The sequence below is a fragment of the Myotis lucifugus genome, unplaced genomic scaffold (genome assembly GCF_000147115.1).
Source record: "Myotis lucifugus unplaced genomic scaffold, Myoluc2.0 scaffold_368, whole genome shotgun sequence".
NCBI lineage: Eukaryota > Metazoa > Chordata > Mammalia > Chiroptera > Vespertilionidae > Myotis > Myotis lucifugus.
This window is the reverse complement of record NW_005871416.1, coordinates 653,605-671,490: the sequence shown is the minus strand read 5'-3', so window position 1 is coordinate 671,490 and position 17,886 is coordinate 653,605. Positions and strand designations below refer to the sequence as shown.

The following is a 17,886-nucleotide window of genomic DNA, read 5'->3' as shown; positions in this document are numbered from 1 at the left end:
GGGCGGTGATGAACTTTCCTATGCAATAGAAGACTTTACAAAATTGTGAACAGAAATCTCAATACGATCTCTGGCAGTTCAGGGAAAGCGATGGAAGCTCGAGTATAAGAACATTGACCCTTGCTTCATCCTAGGATTGACGACCTACGTCACTTGGGAGAGAAAAATAAAACATAAGCCAGCTGTACTTGAGTTTTCCCTGACGGGCACTGACTATAATCTTAACTTATATACCCACTTAGGAGACGTGAGGCTGGATGATTCACTTCATAGTCTCAGACCACTTTCTCCGCCTCTGAAGTCTCTGATGTTATCTAAGTTCCTACTAATTTCACATTTTTAGATCAATGTTTCTATTGCCATCTTTTAGGATGGATTTAGTCGGTATTGAATAAAATATGTTTAGAGCAATAAGAATGGCCTTGTTAAGTGTTTTTCCTTCTACAAGTAAATTCATTATTCTTCTGAATGGTTCCAATACCTCCATTTCTAGTTATATGCTTCTTAGTAAGTTAATATATTACCCACTATTACTGTTTCCACAGGCTTGAAATTTCCCTTGAATTCCCAAGAGCTGCTTCTATCAAGAACTATTTTCCATGGCTTTTGAAAAAAATCTAAGTATGCTTTCTATCTTGCAGAGAAGTAATATCCTCAAAGAATTACAACTCAATCACCAACTCTATTTCCTGAATCAATTTAGCCTTCTTGGAAGACAGCATTCAGTGAGTGCTTTAGAATGTCAGCAAATGTATTCCTTCAGAGGAGGTTAAGGTATGCGAGTGAATGGATCACACTTCACTGTGTAATTTCCTTCCAGCCATTATTTAATCAATGCTATTATGCTGAGTGAACTTGTGGAGGACTCTTCTTACATTTCTTTTCCCATTACCATCACAAATGCGCAGCATTTGGACTTCTCTCCTGGCAGCTTTAAAGGAACCTAATCTCTTAATGCATATCAGATCTGAACATTATCTCTCCCCCAGGCCACTCCTTCTTTAAATTCCATTAACTCAAGTTTCTCTTTGTGGACAGAAATCTCATGCTAGTTCGAATAGGAAAGTCTCTGCAACCTGTTATGTCTAGAACGGACTCTTCGGCCATTCGGTTCATTTTCGTAAGCGCTGAGTCAGAGGCACCCGTGCGCTGTAAGTGCCATGAATGCTCGTCGGATTGAATCAGCACAGGAGGGTGATGATGAACTTTCTCCCTAGATACAAGACTTTACACATTTGCTCACAGAAATTTCAATACGACCTCTGGGCGTACAGGGGAAGCCATGGAAGCGCCAGTGTAAGAGTATCGACACTTGTATTTTTAAAAAACGCAGAAACAACCTGAGTGGCCAGAAACTGGAGAACAGTTAAGAATTACGATTCAGTTTTGTAAGGAGATACTAATGTGGCTGCTACCAATAATGCTAACAGTTGTAAAATATTAGAAATATTGTTGCATTATGATAGTAATTTAAAAAATAGCATGCTAATAATTGTACAACATCATCAACTGTACCACCATCTATAGCAATAAATGCACCAAATACATCCATAGATGCATTAGCAAATGTATCTGTATCTATAGAAAAAAATGCTAGAAAATACACAAAATGTCAGTGGTATTTCTTTTTGTCAGGTAAATCAGAAGATTGCACTTTTATTTTCCACTCCATGGTATTTTTCCTTAGGGGTATGTTTCTTTAAGAATTATTCTGGCATAAGAAGAGATGAACTTCTGTGGTGAATGCACACGTCATCAGATGGCAGTTAGCAGCCTCATGACCCTCGGTGTCTCCACTCTCCTCCCCTGGCCTCAGTCTGACTGCGGACATACGCGTCTGCTGCGGCCACACCACACTCTGAGGTTACTATTCTTTTTATTACAAATATATTTTTATTGATCTCAGAGAGGAAGGAGGAAGGGAGAGGGAGAGAGAGATAGAACCATCAGTGATGAGAGAGTCACTGATTGGCTGCCTCCTGCACACCCCACACTGGGGATGGAGCCTGCAACCCGGGCATGTGCCCTGACCGGGAATCGAACTGTGCCCTCCTGGTTCATAGGCCGACACTCAACCACTGAGCCACGCCGGCCAGGCAATTCTGTCTAATCTTTTTATATGAGAGAAGCACTTAGAACATATGGAACCGAAAATTAAATACAAATTGATTCTTTACGGGTGAGCATACAGGCCCTAACTATGCATGACACCTGCTGACACAGAATTCGTGAACCTGAGATCCAGAAAGCCCAAACCCTCGTTCGTGATGCAGACCTGGAGCCCTGGGAAGGCGGGGATGAAAGATACGGAGAGCAGAGAGCGGAGGGGACTGGCGTTTCCACAGGCCTGGGGCTGGGGCGGGTGAGGGGTGAAGGGAGTGAGAAGTGTGACTGGCAGGTACCAAGTAGCCCCAGGATGTGAGGTGCAGCACAGGGCGACAGCCACTCATATTGTGGTCACTACGGACCGGCTGGCTGGGCACCGGGACTATCGAGGGGACACTATGTAACGCATATGCCTGTTTAGTCACTGATCTGTGCATCTAAAACCAACAGAAATAATATCAAAAGAAACACACACACAGCTTCTGCCGTAGCAGATGTTCATGATGGAGCAGCCCCAGGTCCCCAAACGCACTCAAATACACATATAAATGCAGGTTCATCAGCTTCAAAATGGACGTGTTAAGTGTGCAATTGCAAGTATTTCCAATACTTACAGCATCGTCTCATATTAAATCAATGAATTGCGCCTCTGCTCTCCACCAGAGCTCACGGTGATTTAGATGGTGTGTCTCCCTCTAGGGTCCAAAGCCCCCAGGCGTTATCAAAAGTGACCTTCTGGCCCGGCCTGTGTTGCTAAGTGGTGAGCGTTGACCTATGAACCAGGAGGTCACGGTTCTATTCTGGTCAAGGCACCTGCCTGGACTGTGGGCTCCATTCCCAGTGTGGGATGTGCAGGAGGCAGCTAATCAATGATTCTCTCTCATCATTGATGTTTCTCTCTCTCCCTTCCTCTCTGAAAGCAATAAAAACATATAAATTTTATTTAATTTAAAGTGAGCCTCGACTTCAGAATAGTAGCCTAGATCCTGCCTGATGGCCCAGCTCACCTCTGGACAGTCTATCGTACCCTAACGTCACTAATGTCATTGAACGGAACGGAAAGGTCCTATGATTGTCTCAGCGAGTGTGATCTTGTAGCACCCACGGCTGAATGAAGCGGAGGGTAGCAATAGCTGGTAAGATATTCTCCAAACACGCACACAAAGGCACACCCATGTCCAAGTACCCAGTTTACACGATGAAACGTGTGTAATAATATATCTTACGTTTTCAGGTAGAGGAACAATTTTCTGAGATGTATCAACCTCATTGGAAACAACATTCCAGAATCATTTCATAAAGCAAACGCCAGGAAATGCAGAATGAAATCAATACTATTTCCTGATGGATTATAATGTTTAAATCAAGCTATAACGTATGCATAGGCATGCCTTTTTAAGGAAGACAATGGATGTTATTTCCACCAAAACCTTCCCCTCAACTGGTGTGCCATGGAGCTACTACCGGGAAGAAGCAAGGCCAGGCCAGCCTTTATGTGCTCCGCCAGCCACGCCTGTGAAGGAAGCTAACTCTGGCCCTACTCGGCCTGCCTGAGGACAGCTATAGATATGAGAGAATGAAAGGAATCACAGAAAATATACATACAACGGGTTCATAAGCATTTAGGTGGTCATTTCTCCCCACTCTTCTTACTTATGCTAAACAACGTTAAACTGACAGTAATGGGTGATACTGGTGAGTGACGGCTATAAGGGAACATGTCTTTAACGGATGATAATTGAGACTGCGAGGCGCTAGCACACCAGTGCGCTGGCCAGCACAGGGGCACCGATAAGCGTAAAGTGGACGGGAAAAGGCAATCTGTATCAGTAACTTCACTGCCGACTTCATCACTCCTTTGAACTCATGCTTGCAGAGTATTGAAAAAAATCCACCTTGCATTTACAATAGATAGGGAAATAAAACAACATTAAAATAAACTAAATTAGGCACACATTCAGTACTTATTTAACCAATCACCCTGGTTATTTTTAGCATCTCATTCCGCCCTCCCCGCCCTCTGATTTATAGTAAATGCTTTATATAAAGAACTAGAAGTAAATTCATTTATAGTTGATAAATATCATTAGCTTATTAAAATATTTAAACACTTGTATATTTGAATATATTTAACAGATCCCAACCTGCAGAATATAATTTTTGAAAATACTGCCAATCACTAAAAGGCAAGTGAATGGTATCTGTATTGTTTATTTCAGACTTTACATTTGGTGCTTTTTTAAAAAGTCTTTTACTATGTCATTAACTTATCATCCCAGAATATCTCTAAAAATTGTTTAAGAAAGAAAAATAAATAAAAAATGTCTTGTGCACAGAGTCTACACAATTCACATCGTTAGAGAAAAGTGCAGCCACAGCATGTTCTCGGGCCCGTTCTTACCTGCTTGTGCGCGTGGTCATAGGAATTAATGTGATTGTCGAACTCCTGGTGCTTGTGGTACTGCTTGTCGCAGAGCTCACAGTAGAAGTTGGCCTTCAGGTCCTCCAGCGCTTTGGCGATGGTGTTCTCCTTCTCCGCATAATCCTGGAACACAGTTTCAAAGGAGGAACAGTCAGCTCTCCCCTGCGTTTATTTCGTTCTGATGGTTGTCATCTAGTTGAGAAGAGTAAGAAACTTTACTTCATGGGCAACCAGAACAATAAAGCCAACACCAACCAACCAAATGAGAAGGAATTTTGAGTTAAAGAAAATGAAAGGTTAACAGAGCAGCCAAAATAAGTGATGGGAAGAACAGAAGAAACACTGAGAAGAAAAATAAACCACGGAAAGAAATGGAAGCCCTTGCTCGAACAAGCTGCTACGCTACGATAGCATAGAAACAAATGGCAATCATACAGCTATGTTGATTCAACAGTTAACAGGGAACATCTAACTAAATCCGAACAAATCTAAAATGTGTCTTTTTTTATCAAGTCCATATGGATGACATCAACATTCAGGTTTTTGTATTTGTGTTTGCTTGTCTGTCTCCTTAAATATCTACAGAGTAACATATCCATCACAACTAGATTTCATTGGACTAATGTGTTCATCTGGACTCACGTCAATTTAGGTTGAACATTCAAATAGACTCTAGTCTTCAAGAAGTCAGATTCCTCTCTGCCAGCTCTTTACCTAAACTGAAGATGATTGAACTGTCTAAGCAGACTGCATTCATCATAAATAAAGATGGCTCTATCACCAAACCCCGGGAACGATGAAAAATTCAGCCAGTTCTCATCCGCGTTCATTTACAAGCCAAAGATAGCACAATGTTTGACTGTGGCTTTTAGGGTTTCTTAAATCTAAATGTACTTGCTGTTTCATGACTCCTTAAACACTGACATTGCCAGACATGAATAAATTGTATGTGTGGAAACCCTGTCCAAGTCTTTCACTGAAGTGCTGCTATGAAGACCTAAACGTCAATCCCTACCACACACTACATTAAACTTCTAATTTACAGATCCTTTCCTACTCAATTCCTTTAAAATCCAAAATAACATATCCCCCGGCCTGACATGCTGCTCTTGAACACTGAAGGGGACTGGAACGCGGAGATTAAATGGCATCGTCCTCTTTGTGGCCATGACAATTGTCCTTTTTACCAAATGTAAAGGCTGGGAAAGACACATAGTTTAAATGTTTAAATTACTTCTATAAGCCCAGCTGGCATGGCTCAGTGGTTGAACGTCGACCTATGAACCAGGAGGTTAGGGTTTGATTCCCGGTCAGGACACATGCCCGGGTTGGGAGCTCGATCCCCAGTAAGGGACGGGCAGGAGGCAGCCTATCGATGATTCTCTCTCATCATTGATGTTTCTATCTCTCTCTCCCTCTTCCTTCCTCCCTGAAATCAATAAATATATATTAAAATAGGTAAATTACTTATACAAAATTTAAAAGTGGCATACTAACTATAATCCAATTAATAACAAATTCTTCCCTTACATTATTGTACTAAGTATTTGTGTCCACATCCTATATTATAATTTCACATGATCTGTTTGTATACCTGGTAGTAGACCTTTTAGTACCAGATAAATACATCTCCCATAATCTATAAACACATTGCCCACTTTCTCACTTTAAAAACAATAATTATTGCTATATCTTATTAGTTTTATCAACTGCATAGTAAGAGGTGATAAAATGCAAAATCACTCGAATTGTTACATAATTACATCAATTTCAAGAATTAATTTACCATTTCTTGGCAGATTTGTGGTGACTCTATTTTTTTGATGACTTCCTCAATATGTTAAAAATGTTAGCTTAAAAATATGAAAATTACTCATATACATGTAAACTGCTTACTGAATTTTATAAAATCTTTAAAGTATTATTTTGTGAATTAGCCAATTTAAATGAAACAAAAATTAGTACCATGACTTCATGGCTAAAATGTGCAAAGCAGAGATAAAATTCCAGTCAATGTAAGTAATAATGGCAACATATTTTGGTTCAAAGCTGAATTACTTCTCCAAACAACATTCTTGAAGGGAAATTTCTTTATTTCTTTGCAAACTTGTTGATTTTCCCCATTAATTATACTTTAAGCTATTTCCTCTCTTTAAATATTTGGTGATTGCTTTTCAGAGTGTAAGTTTATTTTTCCTCCTAATGTTGATATCCCTCCAGAGAAGCAATAATTGTTTTCTTACTTCTGTTTTTCACAAAAGCGTGTAATCTTTGAATAAAGCAAACCTATGTTCTTAGGCAAAGTGCATTCTTCAAAAATACTTGCCTCCCTGAAGCTTGTCATCCCCGTTCAACAAAGACACCTGCTCCCCATCAGCAACTTGGACTGAAAGGGTCCGTGAGGAAGCTCAGCAAGGGCTAGCCTCTGAGAGGCCGAGCTGGTGTTTTGAATTGGATGAGAAATACGTATATTTCATATTACTGCGTTCTGGGACGGGTGCACCTAAGAAGTTTTGCACATTTGCTAAAAGATACATTACTCAACAGGCTGGTCGTGTGGACAAGGGGTGATAAGATGAGCACCTAAGAATGTAATCTATATATATAAAAGGCTAATATGCAAAGTGTCCCCTCAGGAGTTCAACCGGGAGACCGGAGTTTGATTGCTCGCTCTGATGTGTGCTGACCACCAGGGGGCTGCGCAGAACGAAGGAAGGTCCCAGCCGGCAGCCGGAGGCCCTGATCAGCCCTGATCGCCAGCCAGGCCTAGGGACCCTACCCGTGCATGAATTTTGTGCACCGGGCCTCTAGTTTATATGTATAAAAGGAAAAGATGGATTCCTAATTAACTTTAGAGGAGTTCTACTACTTCCTAAAGTCATACATTTCTGTCTTCCTTTTTTTATTTTATTTCCTGGCTACAAAATGAAACTGTCTTGCTGAGAAGAAAATAAAGTAAAATAATAGTCCTTAAAACTTTTACCTTCATGCGTTTTTAGAAAATACTTTCTCAAAAATTTAGCAAGCCTGACACTGTAGGTGTCTCATCGCAGGGGTTCCAGGGCACCTGCAAAGATGAAAACTCGGCCCCAGCTTCCACATAAGAGCAACACTGTATGGAGACCTGCTCCCTCCCGCTGGGGCCAGCAAGCGCTGCCCGGGGCTAATTCTGCTTTGTCTTCAACTCCAATGGGCGTGCTGGGCTGTGCATCTGACGCGTGGTTAGCCCAGCAGGGAAGCCCATTGGGAAATAATCATAGGTTCCAAGTACCCAAAAGAAAAGGGTATTTTGCAAAGAGAAACATTTTAACTTGAAAAATGTCGGACCAGAATTGGGGTGGAGAAGACACCACGAGGAGGGGGGAGCATTCACATGTGCTGTGGTCACCCATGAGCACTGCCCTCAGCTACGTCAGCCCTGACAACACCAGTCCTCGCTGAACATGAGTAGCCTCCTTGTGACGGGCAGGAATACAATGTTGGGGACCAGCCAGGAGGTAAGAAATGTTCATCCTGCTCTGTCAGCCGTGATTGCTTCGTTCTGATTAAAGGAGGCACATGCTAACCTGGCTGGGAGGTGCATGTGGACCTGGGCGCTCACCTGGAAATGCGGCCCATCCTCCCTGTATGGGAGCTGCCTCTGATCATGAAAAGTTGAACAACCTTGTTGCAGGAACCAGAGCTGCCAGCCCTTTGAAGGCCCCCAGCCTTCGCATACCCACAGGCCTTTGCAAATCTCCAGCCCCCATTACCTGTGAACTGCCCACTTGGCATTCCCTTTTGCCTACTTCCCCTGTAATCTTTGTCCTTCTACCCGACATAAGCAGCTGGCTTATAGTGGGGGGCAGAGCAGATTTTTATGGATGATCTGCTCTCCCACGCTGCCCGCAGGATTGGAATAAACGCGCATGTGATTCAACCCTGTCTCTGCTTGATTGACAGGCAGCCCAGACCCACTGATTGTCCGTTTACACTTTTACATACGATGGAAGCAAGACAGGAAGGGCTAAGGTAACGGCTCTGAGGTCTTAGGCCCTGTATAGTGAGTCTGACTTCGGGGGGCTCGGTCTGAGCTACCCCTAATTCTGACAGCGTCTCCGCCAGAGGAGTCCATGGTGGCCTAAAAGAACTCACACAGTGAAAACAAACACACACAGATTTTAAAAGCAATTAAAAGTTTAAAAATAATGCATTTTTTTGTTAAAATATGAACTTAATTAAAATTTAAATAATGCAAAATATCCAAACCTGTCTTTTAATTTAAATGTATGATTGTTGGTCAGCCTGTACATTTCAGGAAGTTGCCATTTATTTTTTTAAATATTTTTTTTATTGACTTTAGAGAGGAAGGAAGAGGGAGAGGGAGAGAGATAGAAACATCGATGATGAGAGAACCACTGATCAGCTGCCTCCTGCATGACCCACACTGGGAATCCAGCCTGCTACCCGGGCCTGTGCCCTGACTGGGAACTGAACCCTGACCTCCTGGTTCATAGGTCGACGCTCAACCACTGGGCCAGGCAGGAAGATGCCATTGTCAATAGTGCTGACAGAGGCTACACAAATGCTACAGTGAAGCCACACTGAGCTGAGGGGCAGAGAGGGCGGGAGGGGCTCCCTCAGTGTGCATGGCTGCACCGTGAGGTGGACCGGCCTCAAGCAGCGGCCTGTGCCCAGCGCACTCGCCTGGGAGCCTTTACGAGTGAAGAGACGGCGCTCAGACACAGAGAGAGTCACGAGCACATGCGAACTGAGGACTCCGGGCACTATGTTCTCCGCCACGTCTCTGTTTTTCCAATTAATGACGTTTTAGAGCAGGGGTGGGCAAACTTTTTGACTCGAGGGCCACAATGGGTTCTTAAACTGGACCGGAGGGCCGGAACAAAAGCATGGATGGAGTGTTTGTGTGAACTAATATAAATTCAAAGTAAACATCATTACATAAAAGGGTACGGTCTTTTTTTTTTTAGTTTTATTCATTTCAAACGGGCCGGATCCGGCCTGCGGGCCGTAGTTTGCCCACGGCTGTTTTAGAAACTAAATCTTCCTTAGAAACCTTTCCTCCTTCTCTCTGTCTCTCTCTCTCTCAAAAGTCACTGTTAGGATTCTAGCTTTTATTGCATTGGTCTGTGCCACATTATTTTAACCTTTTTATATCAAAATATAGAGTGAGCCTGGCCAGCATGGCTCAGTGGTTGAGCATCAGGGTTTGATTCCCGGTCAGGGCACAAGCCAGGGTTGTGGGCTCGATCCCCAGGGTGGGGCGAGCAGGAGGCAGCCAATCCATGACTCTATCTCATCATTGATGTTTCTGTCTCTCTCTCCCTTTCCATTCCTCTCTGAAATCAATAAAAATATATTTATAAAAATATAAAAAAGCAATGTGGGAACAGGTCCTAGCAAGAGGAGATACCTCGTATGTAGTCACAGAAGCCGGACAACACTGGGTGAGGTCAGGGAGCAAAGACGTGTGACGTTATTGGGGTTTAACGTACCGGGCAGAGCGTGTGAGAAAGAGAGAATGATGGAGAGGCCGTCGAACGCCTGGTCATAAAGTGCATGACCCACGGAGGAGTTTGCTGTTGTTAGATTGTTTATTATAGATGAGATGAGAGGTTAGGGACAGGGCGGCTTCTCGAAGTACTTGTAAAGTTGCTCAAGCCAGAGATATGGGGAGTCTGTATCATACACCTCCATGGAAGAATATTTCAATTCTAACATCAAGTGATTGTATGATACATTTATACTAGAGTAAGTTATAAAGAATTCGTTTATCAGATCTCACTTCGAGGACTCTTTTCTAAAATTTCCATAGAATTCATGGATCAAGTCTGAAACCTGGGCATATGCCCTGAGCAGGAATTGAACAGGGACCTCCTGGGAACCTAATAGAAAAACAAAATCAAGGTGTAATATAACAAGGGATGCCTCGATCACTAACACGTAATCCAACAAGTGTAAAGTGAGACAAAAACAACACAGCCAAGAATGAAACGGAAAACAGCAGCAGCACAGATTACGCCAATTCTGGGGGAATGTGGCACAGTTCTTGGGTGCTGCTTAGCAGTTACATTAAAAAACAATTTTCCAGGAATATCTAGTAGAACTCTATGTCCATATGCTTACAAATCAAGCCAGCCACTGTGGGATAATAACTCAGAGAAATTCTTGCTGAAGTCTAATACAACTTGTAATAAAATCTTTGAGTGTGTGTGTGTGTGTGTGTGTGTGTGTGTAGCAGTAGTAGTAGTAGTAGCAGCATGATTTAGGAGGTGATCTAAGTATCTGCATTCTTGGGGGAGGGGAAGTAGAATATGGATGATATTGGTGATGTGCAGCTAGACATGCAGGAACAGTGAAAAGGTATAAAACAATGAATGTGGTGCCATATTATTTACATATATTTAAAGCACTGAAAACTACATGTTATACAGCGCAGGTGTACATTTAAGAACATTTATCATACGAGGTAGAATACATGTCTTTTTGGAGTGAGGAGCAAAGATTTTAAAAAATAGGCTAAATCAAGAGTGAGGCCTTAATGAACGGATGGTCACAATGAGCTATGAACCGGGAGTCAGAAGAACTCATCTACTGACATCTAAGTCTCAGAATTAAAAAAAGGAAAATGAGCAGATCCAATATTTAAGCCAGAGCAGTTTTAAAGATGAAACAACCCACATTTCTGTGTGTAGGCACTGATATAATTCCTGATCACACTGCAAACAAAAAAAGGGTATTTGTTTCACTGACAGAAATATGCATTGACAATAAGCATTTAAGTAACATGGCATAATAATAACTTCTGGGAAGAACTGGCATTTCTCTACACGACGTTCTAATTATAGTTTTCCTAGTGATCTTCGGTCCTGGACAGACTTAACTAGGGCTGCATCCTAACAGAGCCACACAGCTGTGCTTTGTTAAATGCACGGCAAAGTCCTGCTGTGCCAGTAATTGCCCAACAGGAGATCCCTGATACCCAAGGCCACTCGCTGGCCAAGGGACCACGTTGTGACAGACTCTCCATAACACTCACGGTCTAGGGATGGACGCGTGATGATAATGTGGACCAAGGAGAGGGGTAAACGGCACAGCCAACTGGCAAAGCTCTGTACGCTCTGATGTGTTTATAGGTCATCGAAATGAGAGAAGCGCGTCAAGGCCCTCAGAGGATAAGGAATCCTTGAATGACTGTCCTGGAAACTGCTTATTTTCCTACACGAGTGGCGACCGAAGAACTGAGGTTTCTCTTTCAGGAGGAGCTGTCTGTGAAAAGTTCGGAAAGGCCCGGCCGGTGTGGCTCAGGGGTTGAGCATTGACCTATGAACCAGGAGGTCACAGTTCCATTCTCGGTCAGGGCGCATGCCCGGGTTGCCGGCCAATGATTCTCTCTCATCATTGATGTGTCTGTCTCTCTCTCCCTCGCCCTTCCTCTCTGAAATCAATAAAAATATGTTTTTAAAAACTGTAGAAAGAAGGATGGACTTCTGCAACAGCAAATCCGGGCTCCAGGTACGTGAACTGAGACTGTGGGAAGGAAACTGTTTCCAGGGTCCTGTTCTTCCCACCCCCCAGGTCTGCCCGCTGCCATGGGGTCGTGCTGCTTCGTGTTTAATGGAGCCAACTTCACACACCAGGAGATTCCTGTCTTCAGATCTGAGCGCGATTAAGCCACCTGGAGGCTGTTGAAGTCAGCGTGTTTCCGTCCGATTTGCATTCAGATCACCTGCCCAGAGCAGAGTCTGAGGCAGTAGGTCCGGCCGGGGCCCGAGATACCGAATTTCTCCAGGAACAGGAACGCCACCGAAACGCTATTTTAGTGAGATATTTACATCCCTCCAACATCCAAAGTTTCAAAGATTTTTAATTTTTAAAAGGGCTTTAAAATAAGATAAAAATGCCAATTCTCCTCAGGTTAAAAATTCTGACAGCAAAGCCCATAATCAGCTCTGCTCAGAGAAAGAGGAATTAAATAATCAGGTGATCTTTATCCTAAAAAAATCTTAAAGTGTAGCACAGTAAAAAGAAATGGAAAAAAAATCATTTAACAACAAAGTCTAAACATCCACAACCAGGAGTTACTGTCACTAACACTGACCTTTAGACTGAATAAAGTGTGAGGATAAGGTGCATCCGCGATGGGCAGGTGTGTAACAGGCGCGGTACCTTCAGAGGGAAACCTGGCTCGTCTCCTCTCAACATTTAACACAAAACCTCCTCTGCTGTCCTTTCCACCTGAGAGCAGCTTTCAAAACTGTCTGAAATACACGTTTCCCCTCTCAGTGTATCCTGGAGGCTATAAAACTCCCCTGTTGCAGAGCAGAATGACTATATTTTAGCCTCTTTACCCGTAACTTACGCCCATGAATGGAGGCTACAGTGAAGGAGAATTTATATTTCATCGTTCAGGTCAGTTTTCAGTCGTATCTGGTAAACGCACAGCCACCCGTCCATGCAGGCTGCGTTCCCTCACCTTGGAAATGCTTTCCTCCCAGGGAAACCGTTCGGTGTGTCAGAACCAATTTAGTCCTTTTGCACGGAGGGAAGGTGCTCGCCAGGAGACACTGCCGTTACAGTCTGGGCGAATAGCTATTGCAAGGCGCGCTCCATTGTGGACTAACACTTTTGTGTTTGTTTTTTCTTCTTCTCTTTATAAATATATTTTTATTGATTTCATGGAGAGAGAGAAAAGGAGGAAGAGAGAGAAACATCACTGATGAGAGAGAATCAGGGATCGGCTGCCTCCTGCCCGCCTCCTACTGGGATGGATGGAGCTTGCAACCCGGGCATGTGGCCTGACCAGGAATGGAACCATGACCTCCTGGTTCCTAGGTAGACGCTCAACCACTGAGCCCCACCGGTTGGGCCTAGCAGTTTTCTTTTTAAACCCAGCTCACCACTGGGAGCTGCTGGGTGGCTCAGTGACGAGCCGAAACAGGAGTGGCTCTGAGCATCTACAACAGCATTGCTGCTTAACCACCTCCGACAGAAAGAAGTCGGTCTCCAATGACAACGCATTCAGGTAGCATCAACGTAGTCCCTTCTATAATCAATCACAGTAATGATTATAAATTGGAACCAACACTGCGTCACCAGAGTCCTCAAGCTTCACCCCTGAAGAAAATCTGTTATCAAACCTGGGACTATAGTTGTGTAAGCAGATCACATATTTCTCTAGATCAGTGGTTCTCAACCTTGGCTGCACATTGGAATCACCTGGGAATCTTGTTAAAATCCTGATTTCTGGGCCTCATCCTCCGGAAATTCTGTTTCTTTGTTACTAATGTTGTGGCTCCACCCCATAACAAACAGAATTTCTGGAGGATGAGGCCCAGAAATCAGGATTTTAAAAAGATTCCCAGGTTATTCTAATGTGCAGCCAAGGTTGAGAACCACTGCTCTAGATAAATACTGGTTCATAATTTTTGTTGTTGTTGTTAATCCTCACCTGAGAATATTTTTTTCATTGATTTTTAGAGAAAATGGAAGGGAGGAGGGAGGAGAGGAGACAGAGAGAGAGGTCAAATGTGAGAGAGACACATCAACTGGTCGCCTCCTGACCTGCCTTCCAGGGCTGGGGATGGAACCTGCAACCGAGGTTCATGCCCTTGATCAGGAATGGAACCTGAGACCGTTCACTGCACAGGCCGATGTGCCAACCGCTGGGCAACTCCAGCCAGGGCTGGTTTGTAATAATTTAAGACATGTTTCAAGATGGACTTCTCACAATGAATAAATCAGGTAGATTTCAAAACTGACCTATTATATCTAGGTGCTTGCTAAAGTTTTAGACCTGTGTTTTCCATAGAATTATTAAATATAATTTCCACTAACTAGAATTTATTGCCTTCCTCCAACTAAAGATTTATCCTAAAATCTTTAAAATAGGTTTTCCAATGAAAATCTAAAAACTGCCCAACAGTTTACCCAGGAATCAATGGTAATCCTCACCAGTCCTCCTTCACTTACCTCTTAAATCCAATTTCATGTATTTAAGCTGCTTAATATCTCCCCATTCAACTTCCTCCCCTCCCTCCCTCCCTCCCTTCTGTGCCACTTCCCACTTCTCTCCTGGATTAAAGGTCTTCTAACCTCCCCTTTCCTTCCAAACACAGTATCACAATGTTGACTGTGCCTTCTCTTCACTGCAAATCTCAGTTATTCACTGCTCTGCTATAGGCTTATAATCATCCAAACCATTTCAGGTGATTTTTTTTCTTTTTAATTAAATGTATTGGGGTGACACTGGTTAATAAAATTATGAAGGTTTGTTTCAAGGGTACAATCCTATGATGCAGCCTCTGTATATTGCACTGTGTGCCCAGCACTCAAAGTCACCATTAGTTTATCATAAAGACCTTTTATAGCCCCACCGCTCCTGGTCTCAACCTCCGCTCTAAACACTAACAACTTAGGATCCAAGAACGAGAAAGGACTTGTAGTTACTCCAGCTGATTCAAGTATCTGAGGTGCCCCTCACCGGAGAGGACTGAAGGAGAGATTTTTAAACAAAACAAAAATAAGTAAATAGAAAGCAGCACACACAGCATGGGAAGGCACCATGGTCAAAGTTGAGTAGGAAAGGACTGTTGCCGGGTAACGCTGTGGGAGGGAAGGGAGCTTGCTGGGTAAGTAAGGCAGGTTGGAGCCCACTTAGGTCTGGCGTAAGCGAATCCCTTCAGAAACCAGGAGGAATGGGGGAAGGAGGCCACTTGCTAAGATACAAGTGACTATGCAGTGGGAACTGAATAGCTGAACTTAAGAGATGGAACAGTACATGCTGTGCTTCTACCGTCTTCCAGGTGCTTAAAAACCAACAGAACCGCTTCTCGAGTCTCAGATTCTGTCACTGAGAAAGTGCCAAGTGGTCGTTCTGACCTTCCAAGGGTAGAACCGTGTGCAAACATACGCTTGAGGCAGGACCGACCCACTTCCCTCTGCGAAAGGCAATGAGGTGTTAAAAGAGACATCAAACAGTCACTTGGGGGAATCGAGTGCTCTCGCTGCCAAGTGGCTGCTGAATCCATCTGGGAGCCATCGCCCGCGCCGTGTTTAAGCTAATAGCGCCGTGGCCACAGCTGCTGTCCATCAAGTCCCTAGAGGTCTGCCTGCCCGCGGGACCCCGAGTCAGTCGGGAGGAAAATGGGGTGGTGAGCGATGCTAGTCCCTGGCTCCCTGTTCACAGCGCGTTTGTCAAATGGCAGCTTATGTGCTGTGCTTGTATGTTTCTAAAAATGACATTTTAGAGATTGAGGGCACCTGGTGTTTATATGTGTCAGAACAAGGAACACTGACAAGGGGCCATGAGCTGGCCTGCGAGAGGGACACAGCACGGACGCCGAGCAGGCCTCGCTTTCTTCTGCAGGCACCCATCTCACCCCCTCACCTGGCAAAGGTAACCTGGCAGCAGGCCATTCACTGCCAGGGGCTGGCTTTCTGTATTGTATGGTCGATTCGTTGAAGATCAGTCCATTAATTGTGCATAATAAAGCCTTTCTGTCCACAAATTATATAAACCTCAGTCTCACGAGATCCTGGTCACTAGCAAACTTAAACTGTATTAGTAATTTAGTCAATCCTTTTACATTAGAAATGAAATAACAAATCACCATAAACACTGATATTATAAGCTTTCCATATTTAAAAAAAATGAGTTGTGAAAATAAAAGCAAGTAACAAAACTAGTACTATATTGTTCTTACTTTGATAATCTGTTATTGCCATTATATATGAGAATCTTTAATTATGTGTTACACTAACAGATAAGAACCTGCATATAATTATGAACTCATCAAGATACCATCCTAATTTCTGCATTTTTCTCAAATACTCCATATTTTGAAATAAGAATGACTTGGGAATATCAAACATTTTGCGACTCCATATTAGGGTCTTGGTTTATCATACATTGTATGAAAAATATTAGATGAAAAAATGTAGTATGATTAATAATTGTAAGACATTACCCCAAAGCATGCATACTCATCAAAAGAAGATAAAGACGGAGCATTATTTAGTCTGTGGTAACAGATTTCTGACCTCCTTCCAGCACCTGCACTGTGGGACTCACTCCCGAATTCCATGCATTGGTAACACTCACTTTTGTGCCAGAATATTAAACATGGTACATTGCTTAGACTGGCTAATTTCTCCCTCAGCGTAATTTTAATTTTCTAAAAAGCAATTCCTATACACGCCGACGTGGGGTTCAGCTCTGGATGGTGACCGTCTGGTATGGACGGACTTAGACACGGCAGGTCCTTCATCAGAACAGACTCGATGACCCCTCGCGCTCCAATTCCCCCACCCAAAGGGGCTGCTCAGAGCCACACCATAGAAGGAACAGGTATGCAAGAGCAGCCCCCGGGAAGGGAACATTTGCATCTATCAAATTAAGTCCCTGTGTTAAAAAAAAAAGCCAGAAATGTAAGTGGGTTTAAATAGGTCAGGACACTGGACTCGAGAAGGGCCGCTCAGCCGCTAGGCGTGTGACTGTATCCCAGGCAGCTCTTGGGAGCCAGATCCGCTGAATAAATTCTACGCAATGACCTTTCGGTGACAACACCTCGATTCCTGTCGTCGGAAGGCAATTAGGTGTTAAATTCCCTGTTTGTAGAGCAAAGAGGCCACCTTGGAAGCAGAGGGTTTTCTGAAGAATAAATTGAGGAACGTGTAGAAGTAGCTCCTAACGAGTAACACGTTGTTCAGTGTCCAGCTCCTTAACGTAACAAACGGGAAAACCGGCGTCCCAGGACCTTCCCTGCGTGAGGAGTGTTTACAGCCATTTCGGGCCGGAATAGCCTGGAACTCACAATTAAGTTCTCGAGCCAGTGAACCTTCTACCAAATGTTAGCTTTCTACTCTCTATGATTCCAACCAGCCATCTGTCTTTCCAATCATTCATTCACTTAATGCCAACGTAATGATGTCCCTGAGACAAACCCACCCTCAGACCCTTGTGGCTCCGAGGGGCAGTCCCTAGTTTTCACGGGATTAATAAACACACCCGCATCCTCAAGGAGGCCACAGTGTTCAGTCAATAAGAGACTTTTGAGAAAGTCCTGGGAGTCAGTCCTATCGTATGTGTTGTGCAAAGAATACTGGACAAGATACAAAAAAGGCTCACCTTTCTCACTGAGCTTAACCAGTCATTACAGGAGCATGAAACCTGCTATAATTAAAATGTACACAACGTGTTTCAAACACACAGAGGTACAGAACCTGAAGCCTTTACAGAACATGTCTGAAAAAGGAGTGTCACTCTTTCATTTTATGTTTATTATTTTTAAAAAACTCTTTATATATATATACACACATATATGTGTGTGTGTGTGTATATGTATATATATATATAT

At 43.3% G+C, this 17,886-nt stretch overlaps 1 protein-coding gene across 1 annotated transcript in view; it reads right to left on the bottom strand.

Annotated features, from left to right (window-relative positions):
• Positions 1-17,886, bottom strand: part of ZNF804A (zinc finger protein 804A) — a 43,105-nt gene that overhangs the window by 8,988 nt on the left and 16,231 nt on the right. The window contains exon 2 of the mRNA XM_014466931.2: positions 4,508-4,651. Within this exon, the coding sequence (XP_014322417.1) occupies positions 4,508-4,651 (144 nt within the window). The remainder of the gene's footprint in view (positions 1-4,507; positions 4,652-17,886) is intronic.